The sequence below is a fragment of the Arvicola amphibius genome, chromosome 12 (assembly GCF_903992535.2).
Source record: "Arvicola amphibius chromosome 12, mArvAmp1.2, whole genome shotgun sequence".
Lineage (NCBI taxonomy): Eukaryota > Metazoa > Chordata > Mammalia > Rodentia > Cricetidae > Arvicola > Arvicola amphibius.
The window spans coordinates 34227398-34254167 of NC_052058.2; the positions used below are offsets into that span (position 1 = coordinate 34227398).

Here is a 26770-nt window from a genome sequence, read left to right on the forward strand (position 1 = left end):
GTTCTACACTTCTCAAAAAGTCTAGTATACAGGAGACCCTGGGTACCACACCATATAAACAGAGCATGGCCTATAATCCTAATATTAAGCACCAATGAGGTAACGGAAGGATGATCAGAAATTCAAGGTCATCCTTGGCTAAACAGCTGGTTCCAGTCCAGCTTGAGCTACATGTGACCCTGTCTTAAGAAAAAGAAAAAGGAGCCAGGCAGTGGTGGCACACAGCTTTAATCCCAGCACTTGGCAGGCAGAGGCAGACAGATCTCAGTGAGTTCGAGGCCAGTCTGGCCTATAGAGACAGCCAGGACTGTTACACAGAGAAACCCTGTCTCAAAAAACCAAAACAAACAAACAAATAACAACAACAAAAAAAAAACCAGTATCTCATATAAGGGCAAATCATTAGATCTGAGAAGTATGAAAATAGAAGAATCATTTATTGTTACCATTCTTATACAATGAGCTTAGCATTTTTTTTCTCCTCCTTTTTTTGAGACAGAGTTCCTGTGTAGCCCTGGCTGTCCTGGAACTCACTCTGTGGACCAGGCTGGTCTCAAACTAAGAGAGATCCACTCGCTTCTGCCTCCCGCATGCTAGGATTAAACATGTGCGCTACCACTGTCAGGCTATAAGCTTAGCATTTAAAATACAGAATTATGTTATTTTTCAAGGATCCAATCTACTTAATTACAAGAAAAGTGGTATCTATAAAAAGTCAACCCAGAGCCGGGCAGTGGTGGCGCACGCCTTTAATCCCAGCACTCGGGAGGCAGAGGCAGGTGGATCTCTAAGTTCGAGGCCAGCCTGGTCTACAAGAGTTAGTTCCAGGACAGGCTCTAGAAACTACAGGGAAACCCTGTCTCGAAAAACCAAAAAAAAAAAAAAAAAAAAAAAAAAGTCAACCCAGTAAAAAATGATTTATTAGTTTCCTGGGTTTTGCACTGAATTTTAGACTTAAAGACCTAATGTTACTTGTGCCCCTAAAACAAGCTTCTAGAACTGTTTTCCAGTAGAGTGGGATACAAAGTGTTATATTTTGTTATGAAACATCTGTGGTGGTTAATCTTTACTGTCATCTTGACTAGATTTGTAAGCAGCTGAGAAAGAAAGAAAGACCTGGAGGTGGGGCTCTGAGCCTGCTTCCAGAGAAGTTTAATGGATGAAGGACAGAGCATCCAGAATGAGGTGATACCAATTCACAGGTTAGGGTCCCATAATGAGTTAAAATGGAAAAAGGAGAAAGCAAGGGACCTCCCCCAATTAGCACTCAACTCTCTGCTTTTTGATTATAGGTGCAATGTGAGTAGCAACCTCACATTCCCACCATGATGCTTTCCCTTTTATAATGAACACGTGAACAAAAGAACCTTTTCTTTCCTTAAAAGCTGTTTCTGTTGGGCTGGCACCATAGCTCAGCCATTAAAGGCTAAAGATAAAAGTGGTTCTGTCATTTTTTTGTCCTAGCAACACAAAACATAAGGGCAGGCTCAGTGAGTAAGAGCACTTGTGGCACAAGAGGTCCTGAGTTCAAACCCCTGGCCCCAAGCTAGGTACACCCATGTTCCCGCCAGTAACCCCACTGCTATGGAGGGTGGAGAAAGGATGTTCATTGAGGCTTCCAGTCACCAGCCTAACTTTGGGTTTAACAAGAGACCCTTTCTCAAGGGAGTAACAAAATGGTAAGAAGTGGCTATTAGAGATCCTCCTCTGGCTTCTGCATGCGCATCAGTACATACCACACAGAGAAGGAGGGGTGGGTTTGTCACTGTGATAAACTTGACAGTATGACTGATAAGCCTTTAGTACTGGCCTATGGGAGGAATGTGGAGGAGTTTAGATGTGCATGCTAGAGGCCTGGGAATGATGAGCAGAGCATACCGGGCTGTTCTGATAGGAAATGGAAGACTAGAATGCTGAGAGAAATGCAGAAAGTGGAGGCATGGCTCATGATGCTTTAGGGAACAAGAACTCTACGGAGACCTAGGCTAGAGGCTAGTTATGTTCCATCTTAGCAAGAATAGGGTTGAAATCTTCGTATGTCCTGAAAACTCATGTGAGGATAAATTAAAAGTAATGAATTAAGAAGTGAACATATAACTTAGCTGTTAAAAGCACTTCATGTTTTTCCAGAGGACCTGGATTTAATTTCCAACATCCACAAAGTGGCTCACTACCACCTGTAGTCAAAGCTTCAGGGATCTGATGCCCTCTTCTGGTCTCTGCAGGAACTGCATGCATGTGATACACAGATATCCATGCATGAAAAATATCTATACACTCAAAAATAAAAATAAAAAACAAAGACAGTGTGGTGGCACACACTTTAAATCCCAGCATTTGGGAGGCAGAGGCAGGCAGATCTGAATTCGAGGCCAGCCTGGTCTACGGAGTCAATTCCAGGACATAGGAAAAACCTGATTTGAAAAACAATATCCACCCTCCCCAAAACAATGGACTAAGATTTTTTTAAAGATCTACTTTAATGTGTTCAGGTGTGTGTGCTATGTGAGTGCAGGCATCTGCAGATGGCAGTGGATCGATCTCCTGGAGCTGGAGTTTCATGTAACTGTGGGCCTCTCGTGAGGGTGCTGGAAAGAAACAGCAGCAACTGTTCTCAACTAATGAGCCGTCTCTGACCCCAAAGACTGTGATGTTTGGTGGAGGAAACCTGAAGACAGCACAGCATGGCATTCTAGTTGTGGCGTGGTTAGTTCTTTCTTTCCTGTGTTCAGGGAGGGGAGTGCATGTGTAGAGCTCAGAAGACAACTTGCAGGAATCAGTTCTTTTCTTCATCATTTTGGTTCCAGGGATGGAATCATTATCAGGCTTGGTGGCAAGTGCCTTTACCCCACTCGGCCATCTCACTGGACCTTACTCACTTATTTTTTAAAGGAGTATAAGACCATTTACACAATAAAGTTAACAATAAGAATAAGCTAATAATAAGAAATTAGATAACATTCCAATAGCTCAAAATTAGTTTCCTGGCTTCTGCTAAATCAATACAAATACAAAAAAAAAAAAAAAGTAGAATCTATATAAAGAGTGGGGGGGGGGAGCAAATAGATTAATAATTTACACTATAATAAATAGTTTTCTCACTCATTTATGGCAGCCAAGTCTTAAACTGCCTAACCATATGATTACATTTCCATGAACTGTCTTCACTATTCTACAATCATAACTTTCTAGTTCACTGATCTAAACTTGGTGTAAAGGATCCTACTTAAGTCAATTAAAACCAGTCTAGTTTCCTGGAGTCAGGAAGCTACTGACAGTGATAAAATTTTGTCTTTCAGAGATTGTACAAATAAGTCATTGCATATATGGTACTATATATTTATGAATGTAATACACAGACAGACACACACACACACATTTGTGAATTTCCCAACCCAAACTTGCATTTAACTAATAACTACAAAATCATCTATTTAATTAGAAAAGTATGGTTTCGGGAAAATTTTTGATTTAACCCTGCTCCAAAACGATTCTATAGAGATTTTCCCAGTTTGAGCTGCCAAGGCACAGACAGGCCAACTACAGCTGTGGCAGAAAAGGACCAAGCTGACTAAGTGATGAAAAAGCAGAAGAATTCACTGATATCACCATGTAATTCATCAGGCACACCAAATATAAGTTAAATGGCCATGGAGGCCTTATCAAGGTTCTTCAAAAAAAAAAATTGCAGCAAAATAAGAGAGATCTAGGAAGTTGGAGATGCTAGGACTAGGAATGTCTATTAAAGAAAAGCTCCAAGTATGGAGTAGAGCCAGCCTAAGAGAGAGGCTACATTTATTGCAGGCAGCAAAACAGGATGAATGGGGCTATCCAAGTTCACTGGAGCCCAGATGGTGACATCACAAACATCAGGTACATTTGGTATGCAAGCCTGCTGAACAAGAAAAAACCACTTGTTGAACCGCTAAGTCATCTCTTCAGTCCCTCAAGTAGTACTTTTCTTTTGTGGCCATAAATGAATTCTGAAATGTGAAACAACCACTCCATTCTTAAACTACATCATAATACATGATAACTGCCTCAACAGTCACCTGATGTTTTTGGCTTGAGACAGGGTTTTTCTGTGTATCTCTGGCTGTCCTAGAACTTGCTCTGTAGCCTGCTTATGCCTCCAAGTGCTGGGATTAAAGACATGTGCCATACCATTTAGCTCCTGAAATTTTTATAATGCCAACTGGCTTGGAAAATTGACAATATCAAGAGAAGCTATCTCCCCACATTTACAGGAGTATAAACTGGCACACAATACTGTTCTGAAGCAGTACTATATGATATGGCACAAGTTAATATGTGAAAACTCCTCCAGTAGTCTCCCTTCTCTAGAAATTCATTATGAAAAAAAAAATACTTATGCAAGTGCTCAAAAGTAGAGTAATATGTATAAATGATTAAAATTCAATAATATTTATAATAACCTTTCTTTTTTGACGGAGTATCTCTGTATCCCTGGCTGTCCTAGAACTCACAACTCAGAGATCTGCCCACATTTGCCTCCCGAGTGTTGGGATTAAAGGTGTGCCTACCTTCTCATCCTGGTTTCATACTCCCCCCCTTTTTGGGGGGTGTTTCAAGACAGTGTTTCTCTGTGTAACAGCCCAGGCTGTCCTGGAACTTACTCTGTAGACCGGGCTGATTCCGAGATTTGCCTGCCTCTGCCTCTTGAGTGCTGGCATGCAACTACCACCACACGGTGTCATGATAACCTTGTTTTAATACAGATGAACTGGAAGCAAACTTTAATGCCCTTTGCCCATTACTTGGGTCACAAGCTACTTATATGTAACATGGACAGCTATTTGAAAAAAGAGCAAGTACAGGTAGACTGAAATAAAAGCATAAAAAATAGGAAATCAACAATAACGTAGAGGCTGGAGATGTGATTTAGTAGTAGAGTGTATGTTTAGTATATGTAGGATCCTGGGTTCAATCCCCAATAATCCCCCAGAAAAGTATGGTGAAATATAGCTTTGTAAAAAAAAAACCAAACCAACCAACCAAACAAACAAACAAACAAAAACCCAAAGTAACCCTGAGTATAAATACCGGTTAGATATTGAAATAATTTCCAAACATCAAACAAAAAAATCATTTACCTGTTGAATTTAACAGCCAGACCCAGGTCAGCAATGCAGCAACTTCCATTTTTCTTAATAAGGATGTTTTTGCTCTTCAGGTCTCGATGAGCAATTGCAGGCTTTCCTTGGGTACCATAAATTTCTGTGTGGAGGTGGCACAGACCACAGGCAGCAGAGTAAGCTAACTTGAGTAGGGCTCTGGTGTCTAGTGTGGCACATTTCAGGAAGTCATAGAGAGATCCGTTTTCATGGTAATCAGTAATCAAATACAGCTGAGTCCAGGAGCCAGTGCCTTTAATATCTGCAGCTATAAAACCTGTTTAGTTAATGAGTTCAAAAGGTTAGCTGTCAGCAGAGGTGCTAGGCAGTTACAGATGCACATTCAGGATACTGGAAACGAACTACTTATTAGGAAAGATAGTACTTTCCTAATTTGACCCGCAAAATGTTTTGAATGTGTAACAAACAAACAAACAAACAAACAAACACAAACCCCATTTCCTATGTCACTACATATTATAGTGTCACTACATTTTTACAAATTTACAGTATTTTTTGCCGGGCGGTGGTGGTGCACACCTTTAATTCCAGCACTCAGGAGGCAGAGGCAGGTGCATCTCTGAGTTCGATACCAGCCTGGTTTACAGAGCGAGTTCCAAAGCTACACAGGGAAACCCTGCCTTGAAAACCCAAAAAACCAAATTTAGAGTATCCTTAAATTTATGTATGTATTATGTGTGTTCGTGGAGGACAAAGTCAGGGGGTGTCATATTCTCTACAGCTGAAGTGACAGGCAATTGTAAGCTTCCTAATGTGGGTGCAGGGAATCGAACTGAGGTCCTTTGCAAGAACAGTATGTGCTCTTAGCCACTGAGCCATCTCTCCAGTCCATATTTACAGTATTTTTTAAAGACAGGGTTTTGCTATGCAGTTCAGGCAATATCTAAACTTGTAATCAAACTCAGTCTTTTGAGTGTTGAGATTATATGCCTGTGCCAGGACATACAGCTAGCTAATTTATGATAATCCTAACATTAATCAAAACAGTGATAATAATGATTAAGAAAAAGAAGTCATGTATTACACAGTAACCTACATGATGTTCTTGTGAGATGGTTCTTTACCTGGGAGTGGCAGCACACACTTGTAATTCCAGTATTCAGGAGACAGAGGGAGAAGGACTACACAAACTGAGTAAGACTCTGTGCAAAGACAACAAAAACAAAACCCCACCCCTGAACACCCAAAATAAAAGTTTTTATTTTAAGTTGAAAAATAGATACTTTAAGTTACATGGGAAACAAACTTTATAGGTGGAATTATATTTACATGAAGCCATGCAAGATACAGATGGCCCGAATTAGCTAATGAGTGTCCTGTATGATGGAAATGTGGTCACAGCACACATAGAAGATTGCATGAAATACAGAAAGGAAGGTTGTCTGTTGTGGAAAATTAGTTGAAAATGTGTTACATTATGCTGTGGAACATTTGTTTAATGATACAAAGATGTGTAACATTCTTTTATGTTGCATTTGTTTAACTCTGTGAAGCTTGTGTTCCTTTGCCTGTCTAAAAAACCTGATTAGTCTAATAAGGAGAAGGAAAGGAGGACATCCAGGGCAGCCACTCAGCTACACAACAAGCCAAGGAGTAAGAAGTAAAGAAAGGAATACAGAATAGAGGGAGATGCTGGGTGTAGTGGTAAACGCCTTTAATCCCAGCACTCAGGAGGCTGAGGCAGGTAGATCTCAGTGAGATCGAGAAAGAAGAAAGAGAGAGAGAGAGAGAGAGACAGAGAGAGAGAGAGAGAGAGAGAGAGAGAGAGAGAGAGAGAGAGACAGACAGACAGACAGACAGAGACAGGGGAGGGAAGGAGAGAGGGAGGGAGGGAGGGAGGGAGGGAGGGAGGGAGGGAGGGAGGGAGGGAGGGAGGGAGAGAAAAAAAGATAAATAAATAAATAAAATTTAAAAAGCTGGTTAGAAATAAGCAAAGCCAAAGCTAAGGTTGGGCATTCATAAGAATAAGCCTCTATGTATTTATTTAGGAGCTGGGTAGTGGGACCCCAATGAGCCAAAGAGTAAAAAACAACCAACAATAGTGTCAAAGAACACTAAAGATCCTAAAATTAAAGGGGATAATCTAATCAGTTGTTTTCTTTCTGTGTGTGTACACGTGTATACATGTAAACATGTGAGTGCTAGCGCCTTTAGGTCAGGAAACTGCCTAAATGTTGCTTCCTATTGGCCCAGAACTCAGACCCATGCACCGGGTCAGAGTGCTCCGAGGACCTTCCATCTTTCACCGTCACTGATTACGAGCGGGTACTATAACACACTTAGCTCTTTAAGTGGCTCCTGAACTCAGGTTTCTGCTTATTAGGCAGCACCTTCTTCACAAGTGGACTACCGCCTCACACTGCTTCTGGTGTTTTCTTTTTTGATTTTTTTTTTCCTCTTCTTTTTTGAGGGGTAATTTTAGAGACAGGGTTTCTCGGTATAGTACTGGCTGTCCTGAAACTCTGTAAACCAGGCTGGCCTTGAACTCTATCTGCCTCAAACATGGAATTAAATGTTTGGGCCAACACACCTGGCCATATTTCTGATGTTTTAAGCCACTCAGTTTGTGATAACATTTTACACGACTAATAGGAAAGGATCATAAATGTCAGCGCTTGGTAATGGGCAAAGCACTTTACAAAATAAGAGACAGTAAAATAGCTGCTGAAAAGAAAACACAAGAAAGCGAGATCTGCTTACACACTCTACTGATCAGAGACCTTCATGACTTCACTACTTTTATACTTTTAAATGTAAGTATACATTCATACTTACAGTATAAATGAGGCAGTGAGAGGAACATATGCTGGGCACAGAAAATACAGTGAAGTTACACACTGGGTTCTTGTGCTGACAAAAGCTAAAAGCAGATGCAGTTAAAGTTACCCTAGAAAAAGCATTCACTGATGCTCTCTACGAAAGACTTGGCTTCCATTATTATGTACATTCAATAAACCAGTTTTAATTATCCTTTAGAAACTCAATGCTGTTTAGAGTAAATAAAAAGCTTTTTTTGGCATTCAAGATAGTGTTCTGGTTCACTAAGAATTCTAGTGGATTTCTTTTAGTTATATAAACATTTGAATCCACATGCACATGGCAGACTCTCCCCAATACCCAAACACCCCTGCCACAATGAGAAACTTACTAAAGGGAAGGAAACTCACCAAGTATATTTTCATGACGCATTAACACCGTTTGGTAGATTTCCGTTTCTCTAAACCAGCTAGCTTCTTCAGTGGTAAAAAACACTTTGACTGCCACTTTCTCGCCACGCCATTTACCCATCCACACTTCTCCATATCGGCCTTTACCAACCTGCCGAACCATCTGAATCTGTTTGGCAATAGTTCGCTGAACCTACACAGGAAAGAAAAAGGACAGCATTTTGAGCTCTTTATGCAAAGAATCTATTAAGGCTGACTAATCTATTAACAATCTATTAAGCTGTGATATGTCATGCCATTAAAAAAAACTGGCATATCCAAATAACTCCAATGCAAAATACTAAGCTCAATGTTTAAACTATAGCATTTAATGGCAGCAATGAATAATGTATTCTGAAATCACACACAGTCACCCTTGAAAAGTTTTCTTCCCCAAAGACTTTGGTTTTGGTTATGTGACTTCTTTTGGGCAACAGAAAAGCAAATATGTGACCAGCAGACTTCACAGAGGCTTGTGTAACAGCACAGAGAGAAGCAGCACCATGTCAACTGTCAGTCCTATGCACAAGCTATACAGCTTATCAGTATCTGGGCAAGTCTAGAAATCAAACTTCCCAACAAATTCAGTCATGAAAAATAAATATTTTTGGTTTCCAGTCACTGAGTTTAGGGTGATTTACTACACAAAATATAAAAATTAAAACCCCTCACCTCAGTCTCTAAGATCCTAGATGATCTGACTCAGCCCCAGTTTTCACTATTTACCTACACTTCCCTTATTCCAACTTTTCTTTTTTTAATTAATTTTTTTCCAGTATAGAGTATTTTGCTCATTCTTTCCCCTCTTCAAATACCTCCCATACACATAGAGGACTATGTGTCTAATTCCCCTTCTCAACGCTGGGAATTTTTCTTGTTTGGAGCTGCGCATGTTACCACAGTTTCTGAGTTCATATGTATATTGGTCCTGTTGTGTCTGGAAGACACCGTTTCCTTGGAGTCATGAACCATCTCTGGCTCTTACAATCTTTGAATGTGAGGGTGATCTGGCTATGGCATCTATCACCCCGTTGACTGCTAGGGTTGATTCAGCTGGCCTGAACAGCCAGTCAGATATCTCCTTCCCCTTTCAACACTCCATGTGGATCCCACTCAAAACTTCCCAAGATAGAGAAATTGTTTTCAGTGAAGGGTATAGAAGTAGCTTTTCTCCCCCACTGGAACCTCTAAACAAATAAATTCTCAAGCTCCATTCTAACTTTTCATAATTCACTCATTTATTCCTCTCACAGGCTCTTGCTGCAGGTCCAATTTTCTGTAAAGTGCTGTTTGTCTCTGTCTCTTTCATACTCATTTATTGGCTGTATCAGTCAGAATTACAATTTTGTTTTTTTATATGCCTTTGCTTGAATTCTATTCCTGGATCATAGTAATTGGGAATAATACGTGAAGTACATATGTACTTTATTTTTTTTATTTTCAGATTACTAGGAATAAGAACATGCTCTTCTGGATGGAAGTGTGTATCTGAGGCCGGAGCTATGCAAAGCTGAACTGGTTTATATCATAAATCACTTAGCATAGAATTTTTCTGAAATCAATTATTCAAATATAATTTATCTATAAAATAAAATGTACATTTTGGAAATTGAGCAGCTGGGTGGCGGCAGCGCACGCCTTTAAATCCCAGCACTCGGGACGCAGAGGCAGGTAAATCCCTGTGAGTTCGAGGCCAGCCTGAACTCACAACAGTAAGAGATAGTTCTAGGACAGCTAGGACTGTTACACAGGGAAACCCTGTCTCGAAAAACCAAAAAAAAAAAAAAAACAAAAAAAAAAAAAACAAAAAAAAAACAAAAAAAAAAAAAAACAAAACCAAAACCAAAAGAACAAAACAAAACAAACAAACAAAAAAAACACCAAAAGGTGGGGGGGGGGTGTGTGAGCAGCAAATTCTGACAAATACCTAGTCATCTAATTACCAAAACCTCATTTAAGACTTAAGAATATTTCCACTGCCTAAAACAATTCCTCTTTTCATAATTAATTCCTTTCTGCTTGCTGGCATTGCTTGCCTGTTTTGTTCCTACCTTTTCTGAGTCATATAAGTAGACACATTATGTAGTTTTCTGTAACTGGCTTTTTTTTCCCCTAAACACAAAGTACCTTTGAAATCTATCTCTGTTGTTAGTGATTTGTTTCTTGACACTGATGAATGTGTCATAGTTTGTTTATCCATTTGCCAATTTGGTAAGCTTTTAGGTTATTTCTAATTTACTTATTTATTAAACTATATTCACTATGAACAGTCAGGTCTTTTGTGTAAGCAAAATTTTTGTATTTCTAGGGTGAAAAGCAGAAGAACTGTTTTATTGTACACACCCCCAGCACTCGGGAGACAGATGCAAGTGGAGTTTGAGGCTAACCTCATCTATAGATTGAGTTCCATGCCGGGGCTACATGAAAAACTGTCTCAATAAATATAGATAGATAGATAGATAGATAGATAGATAGATAGATAGATAGATAGATAGATAGATAGATAGAGTATATGCTTGTTAGTAAACTCCCAACTATTTTTCAAATGCCTTATCATTCTATATTTAATCCGCTATCTGTGACATTTCAAGTTGATCTCTAGCACAGCAGCAGCCTGATGAATGTGACCTGCACACCCTTCACAATGCCATGTGCTTGTTTATCTGCCGTTTCCTTAACCTTAGGGAAGTATCTATTCAAATCTTTTGTCCATCTAAAAAATTTGGCTGTCTTATTATGGAGCTTTTACATTTCTTTGAATGTCCGTGTACTTATCAAATGTATTTTATTAGCACCTGACTCGTCTTTTAACTTTCATCCTTTTTTGTTGTTCCTGGCTTTGGTTTTTGGAAGAGGGTTTCCCTACGCAGCCCTGGCTGTCCTTGAATTCACAGTGATTTTTAAAAAAATTCTTTTGGGGATGGAGAGATGGTTCAGAGGTTAAGAGCATCTGAGTTCAATTCCCAGCAACCACATGGTGGCTCACAAAGTCTGGTGCGCTCTTCTGGCCTGCAGGTATACACACAGAATATTGCATACATAATAAATAAATAAATAAATATAAAAAAACAAATTCGAGGGTTGGAAAAGTTTAGAAAATAATTTAAAAAAATTCTTTTGGAGGTTTTTCTAGTTTAACTTTTACATTTAGATCTATTCTCCATTTCAACTTAATTTTGTATACCAACTGAGGTACTGAAACACATTCACTTTATAACAAATGGATACCTGAGGTTTTATTCCCTGCAACATTTAATAGACAACCAATTCAACACTGAATTATTTCAGTACTTTAAACAAATAATGGCCTCATGTAACCTTTTATAATGAAATCTTTTTAAAAAAAAAAATCATTGAGAGCCCCTGGTTGTGGTGCCGGAAGCCAGCCAGCACTCAGGAGACAGAGGCGGGTGGATCTTTGTAAATTCAAGGCCAGTCTGGTCTGCTGCTGAGTTCCGGGACAGACAGGACTACACAGGGAAACCCTATCTCAAAAAGCCCTCCCCCAACCAAAACAACAAAAACAAAAAACCCCAACAAACAAACAAACAAAAAAATCAATCGATCAGGGTATGAAGGCACACACCTTCAATTCCAGCACTCCTAGGCATAGGCATGCAGATCTCTATGAATCCAAGGTGAGCCAGATCTTCATAGATAACACCACAAAACAACAACAACAAATAATAATAAAATCAACTGACTGGGCTGGGGGAATGGCTCAGTGGTTAAGAGCACTGGCTGCTCTTCTAAAGTGTCCAGGTTCGATTCCCAGCACCTAAGGGTGGCCTACAATAATCTGTAACTCTAGTTTCAGGGGATCGAACACCCTCTTCTGGCCTCTTTGAGTACACAGGTACACAAATAGATATGCAGGCAAAAACAAAAAAATCCCATGTACATAATCTCTTGTACAAGTGCATCCCTTTGTAGGCTGTGCTCTGCCCATCGAATACACGGTACTAATTAGTGCAGCTTTATAAGTAAGCTGAGAAGCCATGTAGTTAGTCCTGCACTCTTTTCTAACAACTTGGCTCATCTAGTCCTTTGTAATTTTTATAAATCTGTCTATCCATTTCTGTAAAAATTTGCTCTGATTTCTGTTTGGACTGATATGAACAACATGGGGCTGGAGAGATGGTTCAGAGGTTAAGAGCACTGGCTGCTCGTCCTGAGTTCAATTCCCAGCAACCACATGGTGGCTCACCACCATCTATAATGAGGTCTGGTGCTCTCTTCTGGTGTTCAGGCATACATGTGGGCAGAACGCTGTATACATAATAAATAAATCCTAAAAATACAGCCTTTGGGAGATGGTGGTACATGCCTTTAAAAAAAAAAAGAAAGTAAGGAAACAAAGTTTCAATGTGAGGCAACCTGACATCCTAGTAGTGCTGCCAATTCATAAACAGGTTATACAGGGGCTGGAGAGATGGCTTCGAGGTTAAGAGCACTGGCTACTCTTCCAGAGGACCTGAGTTCAATTCCCAGCAATCACATGTTGGCACACAACCATTCATAATGACATTTGGTGCCCTCTTCTGGCCTGCAGCCATATATGCAGGCAGAACACTATACATAATAAATAAATTAAAATAAAAACAAACAGGTTTATACACCTCCATCTATTTAAGTCTTAAGAATATTTAATTTCAATGATATCCTGGCTGGAATAAATGCTTCATCCTGTCCGAAATCATGGGTTTTAATGACTTCTACTTGGGAAGCTCTTACAATGTCTTTTTAAACTTACAATGTTTTTTTAATGTTAATTTTTTACAATGTCTTACAATGTCTTTTTTAAGTTTAAAAGTAGGAAACTTGCCAGGTAGTGATGGTGCACGCCTTTAATTCTACTTGGGAAGCAGAGACAGGTGGATTTCTGTGAGTTCGAGGCTAGCCTGGTTTAGAGAGTGAATTCCAGGACAGAGTCAAAGTTACACAGAGAAACCCTGTTTCAAAAAAACCAAAAAAGAAACAATCTACTTCAAAAAATTTTTAAGAATACCAATTAATTAATACTTCAATAACTAATAATTTTTGGTATATAAAATTTGTGATGTACATATTTGCCTAAGATTATTTCAAACATATTTCATGCTTTTTGATATTACTTCAAATGATACTATTTCTTAGCTTTCAGTTTCTAGACATGTTGCCATGGTATATAAAATCAGTAAAACTGAAAGCATGATTTTGATTTTTGCAAACTGACAAGCGTTGGTTGCAGTAAATTTATTTGTACCAATCTTGGTTTTTTTTTTTCCATAATCATACTATCTGCATATAGCTGTCTCTACTCTCACGTTTGCAATTCTACCACAGATATTAGTTTAGACATATTTTTAAATTGCCATTAAGTATTTCTTTCAACTAATGCTTCTAAACAGTTTAAAAAAACCTACCCAAAAATGTACTGTTGTGATTAGGAGGTTTGACTCAGAATGCTGTTCTCCATCCCTGAAGCTGATTATCTGCATCCATCCATCCGCCTGCCTGCCTACCCATTCATCAGAATTATCTGTAACCTTTTTTAGACCTAAACGTTATACTTCCCTCAGCCAATTAGCTTAAACTTAACTCTCATTTCTTTCAGTTGGTCACGAAGATGCCCACTTACCCACGATGTCACATCTGTATCCATACACCATTTACATTTGTAAAATGCTTTTAGCTTACCAATAAAGGTAGTCCAGATCCACTACCAGAGCTTTGTGACTGGTCAATCAGGTCTTTCAAGGACTCTCCTACTGGAATAAATGCTTCATCCTGTTCCAAATCACGGTTGTAACGGCCTCTGCTTGAGATGCTCTTACAGTATTGTCTTTAAAAAAAAAGTTGGAAACAACATACATTAAAATTGGAACACTCTGATACTCTGAGCCTTGAGACCTGCCATCATTCCTTCATGCAGAATCATAGCCTAATAAATCTTTACCACAGGAAAAAAATTGTTATAATTCACTAGAAATGGGAGTAGGAGGTAGAATGCTGTGTATCATGCTAACATGAAGAGACAGTCATAGTCTATTAGCACGAGAACACACACAACAGAGTGTGGTGGCACACATCTCTAACTCTTCACTTGGGAGGGAGAAGGAATGGGAGTTTAAGTCAGCTTGGGCTACAGAGCCAAGCTTGGACTATGAAGTGAGGTCTTGTTTAAAAAATATCAACACATATACTTCCCCACCCCCAAAAGGCCAGATGTGGTAGCACTAGGAAGAGTCAGACAAGATGATTTTGAATTCAAAGGCAACCTAAGCTACATGGTGAAACTCTATCCCCAAAACCAAAGATAAAGAAAACCCCCAAATGACTGCCAACCCCCAAATGACTGCCTTCCCCTAGCATGTAACATGGCATCATAGCTGTAAATAATCATTTATATCTACAAACACACATACTCTTAAAACTATAACTGTATCTTTGTGCTAAAACTGTATGTGCCCTTAAACCCAGACTGGAGTGATATGGGCAGGTTGAGCTGAATGAGTTCAATGCCAGCCAGGTCTACATAGCAGCTCTAGGACAGTAAAGGCTATAATCTGCACTTTCCCAGCTGCACTGACATTTTCCTTTGGTGCTAGACTGTTAAGATCATGAGCTGCTCTTTCAGAGGACCTGAGTTCAAATCCCAGCAGTCACTTGGTAGCTAACAACCTTTTTGGCCTCCAAGGACACCGCACACATATGGGGTACTGACATACATGAAAGCAGAACACTCATACACATAAAACAAAAATAACTATTTTTGTAATTTTTATAACTTTTTATAAACAATTTTGAGCAATGTGCTTTGTATTTCTCTTCATATTTTTGGTATCTTTACGAGCTTACTAAAATTTTTAGATTAATAATTTTCTGGTTTTCATTTAAACTTGAAAAATCCCAGCCAGGCAGCAGTGCTGCACACCTTTAATTCCAGCACTCAGGAGGCAGAGGGAGGCAAATCTATGTGAGTTTGAGGCCAGTCTGGTCTACAAATAAAGAGTTCTAGGACAGTCAGGTTTACAGAGCAAGTTTCAGGACAGGCTCCAAAACAAAACAAAAACACACATACACACAACAAAGAGAGAGGAAAATCCCTGGTCATTATTTCTTAAACATCTTTCTTCCTGTCCCATCCCCTCCACCAAGGATTCTGATTCTAACTGTACTAGATCATGTCTCATACAAAATTCTTTCAGAGCTGAGGAAACAATGTGCAAAGCACTTGCCGTGCAAGTGTGAAGACACAGTTCAAATCCTCAGAACACATACAAAGATGGGTGATACTGTATCTGTATGTAATTCCAGTGTCCACACATGGAGATGGGATGCAGAGACAGAGGAATTCCAGGAATCTCATGGGCCAGCTAGCCTGTAGCTGCACAGCTGTGTGCAGCATTGAATAGGAGACATGAAGTTTCCACGAGCACATTGCAGCACACGCGCACACACAAACTCTTTCAAACAGCTTCTACTCTTGTACTCCCATATCCACTTAGCTCTTAAGTGAAATCTAATTTGTCATTTTCTCACCCATTCACAATGATATTCAAGGTATTTGAATCTAATTCCCTCAAGTTTCATTTGGATCTTTTTAAAAAGTCCTCCCATGTTTCTACTTAAATTACTGTAACACCACTTGATCTATAAAGTGTGCTCCAGGACAGCCAGGACTGTTACACTGTCTTGTCTTAAAAACAAAACAAAACAAAAACAAAACAAAAAAAACCTCAAAGAAAAAATAACCACAACAAAAAAGTCAAATACTGTTTTTTGTTTGTGTGACCCAGGCTGGTGCTGAACCTGTAAGTTGAGGATGACCTTTAACTCCTAATCCTTCTGCTTCTATCACTTGAGTGTGGGAATAACAGATGTATTCTTTTTTTGGGGGGGGGGGGGGTGTCCTGGGACAGGGTCTCTCTCTGTAACAGCTCTGACTGTCCTGCAACTCACAGAGGATCTGCCTGCCTCTGTCTTCCAAGTGCTGGGATTAAAGGCCTGCACCACCACCGCCCAGCAATAGATGTATTCTTACAAATATTGTTGTGTTATTTTTCCCAGAACAAAACTAAAAACAGCATGAATCTTCAGGGCTTTGTTTTGTTTTTGTTTTTAAAGATAGGCCCTCGCCAGGCGGTGGTGGCGCACGCCTTTAATCCCAGCACTCGGGAGGCAGAGGCAGGCGGATCTCTGAGTTCGAGGCCAGCCTGGTCTACAAGAGTTAGTTCCAGGACAGGCTCCAAAGCTACAGAGAAACCCTGTCTCGAAAAACAAAACAAAACAAAAAAAAAAAAAAAAACAAAACAAACAAATAAATAAATAAATAAAGATAGGCCCTCGGTATGTAGACCAGTTGGCCTCAAACTCAGAAGTCCATCTACTTCTGCCTGCTGAGTACTGGAACTGAAGACTGTGTCTCACCATGTCCAGCTTGGTCTTGTTTTTTTTTTTTTTTTTTTTTTTTTTTTTTTGGTTTTTCGAGACAGGGTTTCTCTGCAGCTTTTTTAGAGCCTGTCCTGAAAATCCTTTAAGGTGGGACCAGAGCCACATTTACTCCAGAACTAATTAATTGTTCTCTGTGCCTAAAGCAAGGCCTATGATTTTAAACAAGACCTATGGTTTCCTAGTCTCAAAGAGGGTGGTTAACAACTGTGACACTATTTCTTCCAGCCATTTTGGATGTTCTTCCCAGCCTTGGGTAGTATTTTGTATGAATATGCTGAATACTGATTGGGGTTATCTGCAGAACTCAAGCTTCCTGTGCTTTCTGTTGTGGAATACTTGTTTAACCATGCAAAGATGTGTTGCATTTGTTTAATTATGCAAAGATGTGTTGCTGTTTTATCTTGCCTGTCTAATGATGTGGGAAGTCCTTCTATATATGTGTTGCTTTTATTGGTTAATGAATAAAAAAACTGTTTTGGCCTGATAGAGCAGAGTAGAGCTGGGCGGGGGGAGAACTAAACTGAATGCTGGGAGAAAGAAGGTGGAGTCAAAAGAAGCCATGTAGCTGCCAAGTGCAGATACTTTTGCTGGAGTCCGCCAAAACTTTGCCAGTCATGACCTCGTGGTGATGCACAGATTAATGGAGATGGCTTAGTTTAGGATATAAGAGCAAGCTAGAAATACGCTTAAGTGATTGGCCAAGTAGTGATTTAAATAATATAGTTTCTGTGTGAATATTTCGGGAGTTTGGGCAGCCAGGAAATAAATGAACAGCCTCCAACAACAGTGTAAGGCACCTGATTGGTCTAATAAAAAGCTGACCAGCCAATAGTGAGTGAGGCAGGGAGAATTAAGTGGGAGGAGGAATTTAGGTTCCAGAAATGAAAAAGAAAAGAAAGACCCCAGGGATCAGAAAGACAGACACAAAGGAAGCAGGAGAGTAGGCCACACATAATGAAAAAAAAAAAGTAAAAAGCCACAAGGCAAAACATACATGAGTAGAAACAAATTAAGTTAAAAGAACTAGCAGTAAGTTTAAGCTAAGGCTGAGCATTCATAATTAATAGTAAGTCTCTGTGTCTTTACCTGGGAGCTGGTTGGTGGTCTAAAGAAAATTAGAACTACAGTTTTCTATTTCTTTGGTAACCTGCCCCATGAATATAGCTGATGGCATCTCCCTAGACGCTCACCTATATTTTCTCATCAGAGAATACCTACATTCTCTGTGTCATGAAGTCAAATACTCTTCAGGAAGAAACACAGGCAATCTTAATGCTTAATCCTTTGTTTCCTGTTTCTAGGGATCAGTGTTCACTCTGAGAGATTTGCAGGGCTCACTGGTAAGTGCTGAATCTGCCTAGGCCATTTCATTTAACTCTAATTAGTATCTTTAGGTCTTTTCTCCCAGGTTTCACAAGTTTCCCTAAGAATCTTGTCTAGTTTGTAAGATTTTTCATCTTTAATCTGACAAGACAAAGTCATTAAATTGGTATTTATATGTTCACCATATATCTTATTTTCATTATCATGTCCCACCCCATAGTTGATAAACTGTTTTTTTTTTTTTTTTTTTTTTTGCTTGTTTCAGAATAAGTTTTTGTTTGTTTTGTTTACAGGATCTCATTCTGTAGCCCAAACTGGTCTGGAACTATGCAGTCCAGGCTGATAGGCTCAATCTGCTATTTATATCTAAAGAAATAAATATCTGTAAAATGTGAGGAGCCAGTGTAATGATGCTATCTGAAGAACTACAGAGGTGGGTGACTGGGAGAAGTTAAATGACATCTACCCTGGCATATGCACACATGCACGCATAGTCTTATTTCATTTACCCACATGGCAGATAAAAAATACCTCACATTTTATAATTTTCATCATATATTTATTTCATACTCTTTCTTTGCTCCCCCCACCACCAGGGTTTCTGTGTATAACAGCCCCGGCTGTACTGGAACTCACTCACTTTGTAGACCAGGTTGGTCTGGAACTCAGGGATCCAACTGCCTCTGCCTCCCACATGCTGGGATTAAAGTTAAGTGTCACCATTACCGAGCTAGGAATATTCTTTATTTTCTTTTTCAAAAGAGTCATACAGCTGAGAATGGAGGTGTACAGTCTTAATTCTGACGCTTGAGAAGCAGAGGATCTCCATGAATTCTAAACCAACTTGGTCTACATAGCAAATTCAAAGCCAGCCAGGGTCACATCATGAGACTGTCTTAAAAAACAAAAAAAAATTCTTCTAAAGCTGCAGAGAAACCCTGTCTCGAAAAACCAAAAAAAAAAAAAAAAAAAAAAAAAAAAAAAAAAACCTTCAGAAAACCATGCATATTTCTTTTTAAAACTGTATCTATCTTTATCTATTTCTTCACTGAATTATGCCTTTTAGTTTACATAGAAGCTCTTTTTATATGTGTAAAACAAGCACCTGCAGTAAGTATTAGCTGTCAGTATTTTCCATTTTTCTACACACTTCCACTTTTATGGAGCTGACACCACTTTTTATATTGTGTTTACTTCATTGGTTGCTTCTAAGCTCAGGTAGACTCAGAAAGGTTTTCCAAACTATGCATATGAAGATATAGTTCTAATTTAATCTGGTTCAAATTTATAGTGTAGGGGAAAGACCTAATTACATTTTTTCTATGTATCAACCCAATATCATTAAATCTAGTTACTAAATTTATCTTTTCTTTTTCTTTCTTTCTTTTTTCTTTTTTAAAAATTTATACCTCAGTACTTCGGATAGAACCCAAGCCCTCCTGTATGTTAGGCATTTACTTTACCACTGAGCCACACCCCAGGCCCCTTTCTCCAGGCTCTTAAAATTGACAACTTCATCATATTGTTAATCCCCCAAATTTTTAAACGAGACAGGTTACATTATCTAAGAATTTGCTTTTAAAATTCAGACATAACAAAGCTCACTATTCTATAAATAAGAATGCCTGAGTATTCTTGAAGATAAATGAATGAAGTAATATCCAAAAATAAATTAGTTGGAGTTAAGTTCATCTTTCCTTCTAAGGAAGTCGTAACAGTTGAAAAGCTGTGATCAGAGAATAAAAATTAATGATTTCTGAGTTGCACACAACAGTGTTTTTTAACTTGTTAGTTTAAAAACAAAACAAAGATTGCTAATATAAAATAATTAACAATTTTACGTTTTACATAAAAATAAGTATCTTCTTACTTGTAACAAAAGCAGCTGGAGAAGATGATCATCGCGATTATACAGATAGCCATGGAAATGAGCACAACCAGCCATCGAATGCTGCCATCAAAAAATGGACCTGAGGATGGAAGTCAACAATGAAGCAAGTATAGCATCTTTCTGCTGCATCTTACGAAGGAGAATCACTGAGAGGACTGAGTTCTAGGTAGCTTAGTTATTGTTAAAGACAAAGAAAAGAAGCTACAGAGAATCATGCCTGAACTTTTCCGGGCTGACCTACCTATTACCACAGGAGGCAGTGTAGGCTGCAAATATTGATTGCATAAATTGGTCCGACAACATTCTATTGTCCTGCGTAGCTGGGCTTTTGGTGAATCCTTTAAGAAAAGTAATGGTAAAAATTAAAGTACTTGACATATTAAATTGAACATAGACATCTTTAGTATTGGTAAATATAATTTATAATTCAGTCAGAGAAAAGCTCACCAACCCTAAGTTAAAAAATATTAGCTTGGTTGAGCAGTGGTGGCGCATGCCTTCAATCCCAGCACTCAGGAGGCAGATATCTGTGAGTTCAAGGCCAGACTAGTCTACAGAGTGAGTTCCAGGAAAGGCTCCAAAAGCTACAAAGAAACCCTATCTCAACCCCCTCAACCCCCCAAAATTAGCTGGGCGTGATATCTCACAGAACTTGGGGAAACTCAGAGGGTGGGAGGCAGAAGGCAGGCAGATCTCTGTGAGTTCAAGGTCATCTTGGTCTATAAATCAAGTTCTAGGACAGTTAGGGCTGTTATACAGAGAAATCCTGTCTCCAAAAACAACAACAAAAATATTACTGAAAATTTAATTTTTTTGTGAAAATAAGATTGTGAGATAATTTTTCTTAAGATTATATAGGTAGATAAAGACACTAGATTATAAATTATAGAGGAACAAAAGAATTTTAATGATTTTTAATGTTAAATGCTGGTATGTTAAAATTATCATTCAGCTTGATGCTTTTAGCTTTAAAAAGCTAATTATCTGCTAGAAAACTGGTGTAGGATGTTCTTCTATGTGTTGCTTTCATTGGTTGAATAAAGAAACTGCCTTGACCTTTTTGATAGGGCAGAACTTAGATAGGTGGAGTAGACCGAACTGAATGCTGGGAAGAATGGCAGTGTGGCAGATGCCACGGTTATTCTGCCTGAGACAGACGCAGGTTAGACTCATGTGGGTAAGCCACAGTCAAGTGGCGATACACATTAATGAAGATTGGTTAAACTATTATGTGAGAGTTAGCCAATAGGAGGCTAGAGATAATGGGCCAGGAAGCGTTTAAATGAATACAGTTTCTGTGTGATTATTTCAGGTGTAAGCTAGCCAGGTGGCCAGGACCAAAAGCAGGCCAGCTCCCTCCTGTTACAGAAAACACAGTATTTTGTTAGAATCATAAACCTGTTGGAAAAATACAATCACAGTAGTAATAAGGTTTGGGTGAGATTAAGATCAGACTACAAAGTAGAGGTATTCTACTCAAGTTGGGGTGGGGGTACCTGTTAAGGGAGGTGATTATGGCCCACAAATCAGATAGACAGTATACTGTAAAACTTAAGAAAACAAGCACAAAGACTTTAGTCATGGAAACAGATATTAGGGATTACATGTTGATATTTAAGTGATACCTGGGTGTAATACCATTCTAAGCCAAAATATGAATTGATTACTAACATGTTTCGCAGATAATCCCCCAAAATTTTAAACTAGACAGGCTACATTATCTAGGAATCTGCTTTTCAAATTCAGACATAAAAAGTTCACTATTCTACAAACAAGAAAACTATAAGTATTCCTGAACATAAAAGAATAAAGTACAATCCAAAAAAAATTAATTGGAGTAAAGTTCATCTTTCCTGTTCATGATTAGCAAGAATGTAAGGGGAAATAGCAGCTGACCAAAAAGGAAATGCCTCAGCATAATCAGGTGTTATTTAGAAAGGTAACCAAGGCTAGATAGTAGTGGTACACACCTTTAATCCCAGCACTTGGGAGGCAGAGGCAGGTGGATCTCATTGAGTTCGAGGCCAGCCTGATCTACAAGAGAGCAAGTTACAGGACAGGCTCCAAAGCTACACAGAGAGACCCTGCCTCCACCACTTCCCTCCCCCCCAAAAAATGAGGTGAACAAGAGTCTATGGCTTGAAATCCCATCTGGGAAGACAGTCGGTAACATTTAGAAATTTCCAAATGAATAAATTCTACATTTTAACTGATATTTTTATTTTTAAGACAGTTTTTCATTTAAAATTATCCATAAAGATAAAAGAGGTATGATAGGGTTTATACTACAAACACTGAAATAATCCCATATCTACAGAAAATGAGCATGAAGTAAGGAATGTACAACTGAAGATGAATAAATTAAGTGCCAAGCAGTCAGTCCCAGAAGGCTGTAAGGACAGCTAGCAGAAGGCAACCTGAAAGGAAGCAAAGTAAGGTCATCCTCAGCAATCACGGATAAGAGGTCTCTAAACCAGGGATTACTGCAATCTTCAATTACTCCTTTGCCTCCATCTTCACACCAAGGGTGACTACAAGAATAAGAGCAGAGTGTGCACCAGGCAAGGGTGACTAATGCTCCAAAGCCACGCTGACGGCCATGTGGTTCACACCTTCTAACCAGGGAGAGGGAAGAAGATGAAGACACTCTGAGTATGACACTGCAGAGACAGGCAGAACTTGAAAGATTGGGGAAGACAGAAGGCAGCAAGGAATGATGAGAGGGGGGGGAGGGAGAGAGAGGAAGGGAGGGAAGGAGAGGGAGAGACAGGGAGAGACAGAGAGAGAGAGACAGAGACAGAGACAGAGACAGCTGCCTGACTGGAACCCACAATGTAGAACAGGCTGGCTTCAAACTCAGAGATCTTGTCTCCTAAGTGCTGGAATCAATGGCATGTGCCACCAAACTCTGCTTAAATAATTTTTTTAAAATAATATACTATTTTAGAATGACAGCTAACAGCTTTCACCACAAATTTAAGCATAGCCAAGAAGGTATTAATATATTCTAAATCAGATCTGTTACATCATTCTTTGGTCTATTAAGTAGAAAATAAACATAGCAACTTCATACCGATTATCTTCTTTATTTTCTTTCCTGAGACGGGGTCTCACTATGTAACCCTGAAAGGCCTCAGACTCAAAGATCTGCCTGTATCTGCCAAACTGCTGGGATTAAGGGTGGGTATCACCATGCCAGATATTTAAAGATTTATTTCTTTATTATGTATAAAGTGTTCTGTCTCCATGTACGCCTATACGCCAGAAGAGGGCACCAGATCCCATTACAGATGTTTGTGAGCTGTAACATGTGGACCTGCTTCTTGGGGATTCTGTCCTGCCCAGTCCCCACAGCAGGTAAGCCCCAAAGAAAATCACACAGAGGTCTCCATAAGTTATAAACTGACAGGCCCATTAGCTCAGGCTTCGTATTAGCTCTTATAACTTATCTATGTTAGCCACATGGTTCAGTACCTTTTTCAGCAGGCAGGTCATATCTTGCTTCTGGGCTGTCTGGACAGGACTGGGAAGGAATAGGTTTCCTCCTTCCCAGAATTCTCCTGTTCTCTTTTACCCACCTCTACTTCCTGTCTGGTTATCCCACCTATACTCCCTGCCTAGCTACTGACCAATCAGCATTTATTTAAAACATAATTGACAGAATAGAGAATTGTCCCACACCACTTCCCCCTCTTTTTTCACAGAAACTGTATTAATTAAAACACTGCTTGGCCATTATCTCTAGCCTCCTACTGTCTAACTCTCACATCTTGATTTAATCCATTTCTATTAATCTGTGTTCACCATGAGGTCATGGCTTACTGGGAAAGATTTAGCATGTCTGACCTGCCGTCTCCATGGTGGCTCTCTCACTCTGACTCTGCTTTCTTCCTCCCAGAATTCAGTTCTGTCTCCCCACCTACCTAAGTTCTGCCCTATCACCAGGCCCAAAGCAGTTTATTAATCAATAAGAGGAAGAAAGCAGAGTCAGAGTGAGAGAGTCACCATGGAGATGCCAGGTCAGACATGCTAAATCTTTTCCGATAAGCCACGCCCTCGTGGTGAACACAGATTAATAGAAATGGGTTGAATCAAGATATGAGAGTTGGCCAATAAGAGGCAAGAGCTAATGGTCAAGCAGTGTTTTTAATTAATACAGTTTCTGTGTGATTATTTCAGGTGTAAGCTAGCCGGGCAACCAGAACAAGGGGCCCCACTCCCTGTAACAGTGAGCCACCATATAGGTGCTGGGAATTGAACTCAGGATCTCTGGAAGAGCAGCCTGTGCTCTTAATCACTGAGTGATCTCTCCAGCCCCTAATTATCATACTTTTAAACATATAAATGAACAAATGCTTCCTTTTTTGTTGTTCTTTTTCAAGACAGGGTTTCTCTGTGTAACAGCCCTGGCTACCCTAAAATTCACTATGTTGTAGATCTGGCTGGCCTCGAACCTCAGAGATCCACCTGCGTCTGCCTCCTGAATGCTGGGATTAAAGGTGTGCGCCACCACCGCCCGGCTCAAATCTGAACAAATACAAATACAAGAAAAGCAACGAAACTATTCCATCCCCATCCACTTGTATCAAAGGATCAACATTACTAGGAAGACTGGAGGAGGTGTGGCATGGAAGGAGAGTGAGTCAAAGACATAAGGGTTTAGTTGACAAAAGTTCAATGTCTTGAGAATACAGCACAACTGCCAAAGCACATGTGGCTGCATTCAGAAAAAGAAAAAGGAGGGTTAGTGAATAATAGAGCTAACTAAATAAGGGGCGGTTGATACTATGAGCTATTTCTTTAGAGGATGAGAAGATGTGTGGAGGAAGTAGTATGGGAACATTTCTGCCTGCATGCTAAAAGGCTGTGATTTTGAGAGGTCAGGTCTTTTTGTGCAACCAGAGATGGGGGATAGAACTCAGTTACTTGCCCAGTGACTTCAAGTATAAATCTATCACTGAAGTTTTCTATGAACCCAACCAGTTCTGAACAGAATTAATTTGTAGACAAAGCTGACATTATATACTGTTCTATAAAGAGCTGTTTTTGACAAACACTGGCAGGATCTCTTTAAAAAATTTACATATACAATTAGAAAAATTTGAAGGAATCCTCTCTGCTGCTGCTCTTTTCAAACAGCTGCACAGAAACCTTGTATTTATTCTCTTCTACTTCTGTGATCAAATACCATGACCAAAAACCTCACAGAGCACTGAGCCCATTTTGGATAGCAGCTCTAGAGAGTTAAGAGTATATGGTAGTAGAGCAAAGGCATGGCAGCAGAAGCAGAGACTAAGCGCCCACATCTCAAAGGGCAAGGAGAAAACAGAGAAAACTAGCAGAATGTGAAGTTTTATATAGTCTTTTGTTTTTCAAGACAGGGTTCCTCTGTGCAATCCTAGCTGTCCTAGAAATTATTCTGTAGACCAAGTTGGCCTCAAACTCACAGATGAGGTTTTATACTTTTAAAGCCTGCCTTCAGTGACACACTTCATCCAACAAAGTCACATGTCCTATGTTCTCCCGAACAGTACAGACAACTGGGAATCAAGTATTCAAATGCCTGAAACTACGGAAGACATCTTATTCAAATCACCACATATTACAACAATAACTCAATATTGTTGTCTTGGGGGGAAAAGGTTACTACCATTATCTTAAAATCTTCTCAGTAAACCTTACACTCCAGAAATAAATGTGACTATCATTTTTTGCATTAAAACTTTCTTAAAGTAAAGTAATCCGGTACTTCAATTAATAAAATCCTATTAACAAGCCAGGCTTTCTTCAGCAAATCTGTTTTGTGAGCATGCAGTAGTATAAAGAGCAGTCTACTCCTGCTAGAGGACTTTATGCTGTTCACCAAGTTGTACCCTTCTTTATTTCATGGTGACAATTAGATCTCACCTTGCACTGAAAATCAGAGCCTTCATACTTCATACACCCAGAAGCTAATGTGGTTTCTCCCTGATCATCTTCTTCTATAATGGCAAAGCAATGTCCATTAGTTCTACAATGGAAAAAAAATACAATTCCATGTTAGAAAGAACAGGGCATGGTTGGCACACATCCAGAATACATTCAGGCTAAAGCAGGTGGATCTTGCATTTCAGGTCACCCTGAGCTAAATAGAGAGACTTTAATAAAGAATGCCAGAGAGATAGCTAAGTGGTTAAGGGCACTGTCACCAAGAGTGAAGACTTTGAGTTTGATCTCCAGCATCCACATGGTGGAGGAAATAACTAATTCTGGAAAGCTGACATGTGCACATGTGTATAATACACATACATACCAAATAAATATAAAAATTTTTAAAAGAATCACAAAAGAACTGAAGATATGTGAATTGAATATGTCCTTCAGTACCTTGTTTTTTGCATCTAAACTGCATTGTTATATGATTTATTAGCAAAATCAACTTAGAAATAAGCTAAATCAAGGGTAGTATGCTTTAACTAAGGCTTAAAGGGGCAATGAGAAATGTCAAGTAGGAAGGGAGTTCTACTAAATAAATGCTCTGTGGATGCTGTTATAAACTGCTCTGCTAGTCACATATACATTGTGACAGTTGAAAACAAGTTTGTCTGTGCAACATTCGGCAGCCCCCAATAACACAGTGACACGTCTTAGGAAAAACAGACAACTAAGATTCTAAAAGGTATATTGTAGTGAATGTGACAGGAAAACAGAGACAGTCTCAATACCTTCATTTCAAAAAAAAAAAAATTACATATATTTTAGTTTCATGACCTTCTACC

The 26770-nt window shown here is 39.2% G+C and overlaps 1 protein-coding gene across 4 annotated transcripts in view; it reads right to left on the reverse strand.

Annotated features, from left to right (window-relative positions):
* The window catches only part of Bmpr1a (bone morphogenetic protein receptor type 1A), a 105683-nt gene that overhangs the window by 5623 nt on the left and 73290 nt on the right, over positions 1 to 26770 (reverse strand). For all 4 annotated transcript variants that reach the window (XM_038349285.2, XM_038349286.2, XM_038349288.2 and 1 more), the window contains exons 5-10: positions 25920 to 26022; positions 20254 to 20350; positions 19992 to 20091; positions 14042 to 14186; positions 8324 to 8516; positions 5115 to 5412 (exon numbers count right to left, since the gene is read on the reverse strand). In XM_038349285.2, the coding sequence (XP_038205213.1) occupies positions 5115 to 5412; positions 8324 to 8516; positions 14042 to 14186; positions 19992 to 20091; positions 20254 to 20350; positions 25920 to 26022 (936 nt within the window). The remainder of the gene's footprint in view (positions 1 to 5114; positions 5413 to 8323; positions 8517 to 14041; positions 14187 to 19991; positions 20092 to 20253; positions 20351 to 25919; positions 26023 to 26770) is intronic.